We start from the raw sequence: 6,844 nt of genomic DNA, 5'->3' as shown, positions 1-6,844 counted from the left end.
GAGCCCGCCTCTCGCCCGCCCTCCCTGCCGCCCTGGCGGCCTCCGGGGAGGCGCTGCGGCACCGCCTCGCCCCCTGACGCCGGAGGGGCCTCCGCGGCGGCGCCGCGTCTCAGCGGGGCGTAGGGCCCCGGGTCTGCCGCCGCCCGCCGGGCCCGGAGCGCGCCGGGATGGCGCCGGGGCCGGTCGCCGTGTCTCCGGTGTGAGCGCTGCGAGCCCGACTCCATTACCGGGGCTGTAAGTCTTGTGGCTGCGCGTCTCCGGATGGGAATGTCCAGGAGCCCGGCCCCTGGCTCGTACGGCGGCATCGCTTAGTCCTTGGTGCAGCTTGTTTGCCTCGGCCAGTGCTGAAGGGTTTGCATGCGCCGCGTTTACCATAAGCAAATCATACTGTGTCAGCAATCTGGAAAGGCCTGAACTGCAAAAAACACGGACCTTGCAAAGCACCGGCTTCCTAAAGACTTTTACACACTAATTTCTGCCGCTGCCTTCAACCGAGTGAGGTAAAATCCCCGTCAGACCAGCTCGGCCTCTCCACATCTCCACAGGGCCCGCGGTTCCCACAGACTCCCGGGTCTGTCAGCAGCATTGGGCCTCCATATCTTTCTGTTGTGGATCATTTGATATTATTACAGTTTCTTACTGTCTTTTTTACTTCCATGGCTACTTCTAAGTCTTCAAAAAATTGTGTTTCTATTCTGCCAACCGTAATAATCAGGAGAAAGAAGTTTTACCTCAGACACATTAACCCACAGTGACATCTAAATATTGCTTTGCTTTTCTAAGTCCAAGCACTTAAAGCTCCAGGAGTTGAATATTAGTGTTTTTAAGATATACACCAAAATAGTAACGATAAGTGAGTCTGCAAACACATTTGAAAAGCTCAGTTCCTCAGAGGAACTGCAGCCATTAATCTTGAGGGGTGAACAGGAGCTGTGAGACTGCTTGCTTGAGGGAAGCTGGCAGAACCACACAACAGAAAAAAACAAGGAAAAAAAATAATGCCATAGGGGATCACGCTGCCTATTTTTTATTTTTATTACACGTGCATTTTGCCGAGGGGCGGCCCTGGCCTAGCGCGGGCACTCAGGGTGACCAAACCGCACAGGCCGCGCCGGGCGCTTTTTTGTTGTCAGCGAAATTCCGACAGGAACGAAGGAAAAACCCCATTTCCTTCACGCCCCGCGGCAGCTTCCCTGTCACGTCGGGGCTGTGGCGGGTGAGGCGCTGAGAGCAGAGCGGCCTCCCGGCCCGCGGGGTGCCGCCGTGCCTGCGAGACGGGCCTGAGGGCCGAGCAGCGCCGCCTCAGCGGTGCCTGCCGCCGGGGCCGGGCCGGGCGGGAGGCCGGGCTGCCAGCTCAGCCGCCCGGAAGGACGGGGTCTGCCCGTCCCGTCACCGCGGACCAGCCGGAGCCGTCACACCGCGCCCTGCCCGCCTCAGCCAGAGGCCCGCGGGGGGAGCCGCCATGGCGACGGACGCCCCCAGCACCCTCCGGGTCCAGCTGGTGGAGCAGCCCAGGTGGGTGGGTCGCTCCCCTCGGCCCTGCGCCGGGAGGCCGAGGCGGCAGCCGGGACGCGGGCGGTGTGCAGGCGGACGGGCGGTGGGAGCGCAGGTGGGACGGGCTGTCCCCACGGCCCCTGGCTGAGGGGCTTTGGAGTTGCGATATTTTATTCATCTCGATACAAGTGACACTTCCATTTGGTGCGCCCCTGAAGCACCGTCACCGCAGCCACACCGGCCTGGGGATACCTGGATTTCCCCGGCAACGAGCAGGCCATTGTCCCGCTGAGCCACTTGCTGGTCACCGACCCCTCAGGCCCCATCTCCCCCAGACACAGCTCCCTGCAGCCCTCACATCCCCGCTGCCTCTCCCACAGTGCCCCTGTGGCAGGGAGGGAAATCATTCATTCATCTTTCCTCCTTTTTTTTTGTCCAGAATTTTGGGAATACTGATTATCCTCTTATCCTTTCGTCTATAAAAGAAAGGGGGAACAGCACAGGCCTGGCTGCGCGTTGGCGTGCCTGCGGCACGTGGCAACACATGCTCTTTCCTCCTGGAGTTGCACTCTGCATGTGCAAGTAGAATGCACAAACAGTTCATAAGAACCTTTTACCTGCTTTAGCACTGCAAAAGCATCTTTAAAAAACAACCAACCCACTTCTGTTACTTGTGTACGATTGGAGTGTTTCAGTGTACATTACATGGAAAGGAGGAGTCCAGCATTGCCAGACTTGGATGTGTGAGGTTGTGAGGGATGCCTTTGCTTAACACTTTTGGCAATCATCTTTGATGTAGGTGCTTAAAATGCAGCATGCGTGTTGCAACATCACGGCCAAAGCCTGTAAATAGCCTTTCATCAGGCCTTCTTGTAAAACCCACATTTAAAAACAACAACAAAAAAAGATCAATCAGCACTTACATAAATATACCCCCATGACTGCTCTGTTTGTTCTTAGTCTCTTGGTACCAACACCACTGTAAAAATATCTGTGAAACAAAGAAGCATTTTAAGTACTGACACAAAAAGGAATAAAGTTAACACCTAGAATTCTGCCAACAGATTCCCCCATAGATGACAATATTGTTATCTAGAAATGGGATTGTACAATGAAATGGCAGAAGTTGCTTCTGCTAATTGGAAGACCGATAAACTAGTCAATACTAGGGGAGATTATAAGGAGGGGAAATTACAGAGGGACCTAATACAGCTTTTTACTGGGCACAAAGATGGAAAAGTACTGAAAGAACTGTTTAAGAAAAAAAAAATCACAACAAATAATATTTCGTAGCTTTCCATCTAAAGAAATCTTACAAAACATTTGAATATGTAGTTGGACAGTGACACAGATTTAACAAAGAAGTACAAACTAAATAATTGACTGTGAAATTTTGCAACATCTGTTTCTCATTGTTGTCTCCTTACACTCTGAATTAACTAGGCTTCTAGCTCTAGTTTTAGACTAAATGTAGAAACCTTAGCAGGGTTTCTGGTACTGGATTTTTGGTAGTAGACTGAAAAAAAAACCAACAAAAAAAGGCTATATGCTCTAAAGACAATAGGGTATGATGGTAGAATATTCTTAGTCCCATTTTAAAGATTGTTTCTCTTGTGTTCTTACCGCATTTTCACCATTTAAGTCTTAATGAGTTAGCGTGCCACCTAAATTGCTTTAAGGTAGTTTTGAAGCGGATCACTATAAAATTTCTTATGCTTCCCTAAGATAATGGCTTAATCTCTTCTTTGTTTGCCCACTGTTCCTGCATGGCACTCCAAAGCATCCCAACTTTGCAAGCAGAGCAAAAGCTATATACCTGTACAAGCTTAGGAAATAAAGCAATACGCAATATTTTTAATTTGCGTTGGGACTTTCAGCACCTCCAAATGGAAAACCTAAAGAACTTTATGGGAACTGCTGCTGTAAACCTTCAAGAAACATTGAAACTTCCTGCCATTTCTGCAAATATAGTCCTTCTAAATGTTTCTAACCTGCTTTCAGATTGCAGAAGCTGAAGGAGATGTTTCTATCAAAATTTGGAACGGCTCCTGAGTTTTATGTTCGTGCACCAGGGCGAGTCAACTTAATAGGTAAAAGAGAAAAATTAATTTGCTGTTATTTTATCTGCCATCATGGAAGCCTAGTAGTTTAAAAACATAGAATCAAAGTAACATTGGTCTTAATTTTAGGTTTTTTCAGAGAATGCAATATGGGTTTTTACTACCCCTCATTATAATCAACTGCATGCTCAAAAGTCAGTTTTGGAAAAAGCATTTATAGAGACTAGTGATGGTTTTACAAATGGGAGTAACTTGCCAGCTTATGGTTGATACCATTTTATAAAGGCTTTGGAAATCTAATAGAAATTGCTTGATGAACGGTGCATGCACAAATTAAATTCATATTTTTTTCTCTTCCATTATAATGTAAGTTACCAAATATAACCAACCACATAGCAATGCGTATGATAAAGCATGAAATGATTCTACAATGATCTCTTCTTTTTCACTCTGCCATAGAGATGTGTCCACAGAACTTAGAACAGTTGGTTGTGAATCACTGGCAGACTGGAGAGACACAATTATTTTTTATTTAGGATTTACCTGTATTTCTCTGTCAGCAGAGATGCACGCACAGACAGAGATCTTGTTCAGGAAGGAGCGCGGAGCCGGGCAGAGCAGAGAGCTGAGCCAGGCTGAGGCCTTCTTTATTAGCCAGTGACAGTTTATAGGATTTACAGATACGGACCTGGACTAAGATGTTACATAGGATGTTTTTCCAATAATTGTTATTAAAAACACACCACACTGATGTTATCTTTGTTTCAGTTACGTTCCCAGTCATTCGCAGACCAGGCCCAAGGACATTCACACATCATACATATGGGGGGCAGTTTTCTGACCCGAGATATCATTCTCACTGGCCTGGGCTGTCACTTCTTACACCCATAAAAACCATGCTTCTGTATAATCTGTCCAAGGCCCTTTAGCTGGAACTTCTGGTCCCACACTGCTATGGTAGAAAGAATTATTCCTAAATATTACAAATGTCTGTTTCTTTGGTAGGAGAACATATAGACTACTGTGGTTATGCTGTGCTCCCCATGGCTATAGAGCAAGATATACTAATTGCAGTCAAACCTGTAAAAAGTCAAGTTGTGCAACTGGCAAATACCAATTCCTCATACTTGTAAGTATTTATTTTGTTTATTTACTAATTTCTATGAAACTTTATGCAGTTGCAATACAGGTTAGCTTCTCAGAACCTGACAAACTTCTGTTGAAATATAAAGTTTAATTGTGTAAAATGAATGATATAAGCAGATGGAATCCCATTGACTCTACACTGTGCATATTAGTTTAGAGCAATAGGTTCGCTGCTTCTGTCTCCCACCTGTTTGTTCAGATTGGCGTCTGATTTTTCAATCTTTCTAAAAGTGCAATCCTGTCTTCCCTTCTTTTAGCTCATCTTTCCTGATGTAATCCCCGCAACTGGCAGCAGTTCAGTTTCTCCTGGAGAATGAGTGAAATGTTTTGTAATCAATTACTGCATATGTAAGCTAACACTTCTGCTCTGGAGAACCTGGGGCTGTATTTTCACAACACAATGGCTTTAGAAACAATCCTGGCTCAAAGAATCTGTATTGCCTCTCTTCCACTTCCTCCACAGCTGCTTGTTCACAGAATCATAGACTAATTTAGGTTGGAAGGGACCTTTGGATATCCCTTGTAACCATCTTGATGGCCTTCTGCTGGACTGCCTGCAGTTTGCCAATGTCTTTCTTGTATTGAGAAACCCCAAAACTGGGCGCAGTATTCCAGCTATGGTCTCACAAGTGCTGAACATAGGGAAATAATCCTGCCCTTCTTTTCAAGTTCAGCCACATTTTTCTGCCTCCTTCCTTGTAACAGACTGGTATTTGTGTGGTTGGATGGCAGTTCAGAGCAGGTCACTCATCCACATGAACTTCTGCGGGTGTTTTGGAAAAATCAGAATTGGCACAAGCTGAGCTTAAGCCATTTTTGCCAATGGTAATTTACTCCCTGGAAGCGCAGTGTATGGCAGCGCAGGGACAGGAACATGTTGCCAAAAGTGGGAACTACTTAAGCACATATTAAAAGCTGCTTAAAGCTCAGTTTGTTACAAAAACATGTTCTGAGCTGCTGCTGGAGACTAAGGCAGTTGAAGGGATTTTTTACATCCATGGCAAGTATTTTTCACTCACTTTGTGGAATATGTTTTCATGCTATAGCTGAGCTGAATTAAGAGCTTGCCACTGCTGAAAAGGTGATGGCTTCTTTTACCCCTAGTCTCCCTGTCTGTGCTTCTAACATCAGTCCGTCCTCTGCCTTTTACCAGCTGTAGTACTGATCTGATCTTAAAGTGTACTATTCACGCACAATCACTATATTTTCATAGCTACCCTGGTTTCAGTTTGAAATAATGTTTTAAACCATAAACCATAAAGAGGTCTCAGAATACAGCTTTAAGCATCTCTGTTTTGTTGAGACACTATTGCTTAAAAACAAAGCTAAAACATGGCCATAATTTCGTAACAAAGAAATATTTTTCAACACTTAGAATGCTATACCACATAACAAAACTGTTGACAGTATATCTTTTTTTCTCAGCCTGTTGCATTGGTAGATTTATGCCTTTGGTGAATGCATATACATAGGCCTTTGGCAAAGAAGAACTCACCATAAGCCTCCATAGAATCATTATTTCCTATTTCATTCTTGTTTTGTGAACTGGTAAAATCTGTTCTCTAGCCTTCTTCCACTGTGATAGTTCACATGAACTTTTAGGAACAGCAGGACAGAGAACAGGCTGCAAGGAAAACCACATATGTGTTTCTCATCATAAATCATGCCAGCTGATCAGATACCTTTTATGTTATTTGGGCTAAAACCAGATTCAAAAGTTACAGTCTTTTGAAGTTCCCAACACTTCCTCTTCACATAAGGTCTTTGTAATGGAAAAGTACATGTACAGAGAAGATCTGACATGATACCTCTCAAAATTCCTTCAGAAATACCAGAGGAGGATAATTATCAATCAGTTTCCATCTCATGCCACAACCCTGGAGTAAGGGCAAGCTTTCCTGAGAATCTTTTGAAACAAAAAGGCTGGGACAGACAATATCACAGTATTTTTACTTCATGTTTTTCTTTTTTTTAACTATAAAGTTCTTATATGAAACTGCCTGCCTTCTATAAGGAGGAGCAAAGGCAAGACCGAAGATTTAGATTTAAAATAAAGCTTGGGCATTTAGGAGTTGTTTTTTCTACAAAATTGAATGTGATAACAAAAAAAATAGACTTAAGGGTTCTGGGGATCTTGCCCATCC

At 44.9% G+C, this 6,844-nt stretch overlaps 1 protein-coding gene across 2 annotated transcripts in view; it reads left to right on the top strand.

The window, feature by feature from the left end:
• Positions 1–102: 102 nt before the first annotated feature.
• The window catches only part of GALK2 (galactokinase 2), a 46,416-nt gene continuing 39,674 nt past the window's right edge, over positions 103–6,844 (top strand). The window contains exons 1-3 of one of the 2 annotated variants that reach the window (XM_065847662.2): positions 103–500; positions 3,496–3,584; positions 4,560–4,683. In XM_065847662.2, coding sequence (XP_065703734.2) covers positions 3,515–3,584; positions 4,560–4,683 — 194 coding nt within the window. In that variant the 5' untranslated portion in view covers positions 103–500; positions 3,496–3,514. Of the gene's footprint in view, positions 1,516–3,495; positions 3,585–4,559; positions 4,684–6,844 lie in introns of both variants that reach the window. The other variant, XM_065847660.2, reaches the window with a different exon arrangement.

This window comes from Patagioenas fasciata, chromosome 12, assembly GCF_037038585.1.
Source record: "Patagioenas fasciata isolate bPatFas1 chromosome 12, bPatFas1.hap1, whole genome shotgun sequence".
NCBI lineage: Eukaryota > Metazoa > Chordata > Aves > Columbiformes > Columbidae > Patagioenas > Patagioenas fasciata.
Note: the sequence above shows the minus strand (reverse complement) of the source record. Positions and strands in the feature narration are given on the sequence as shown.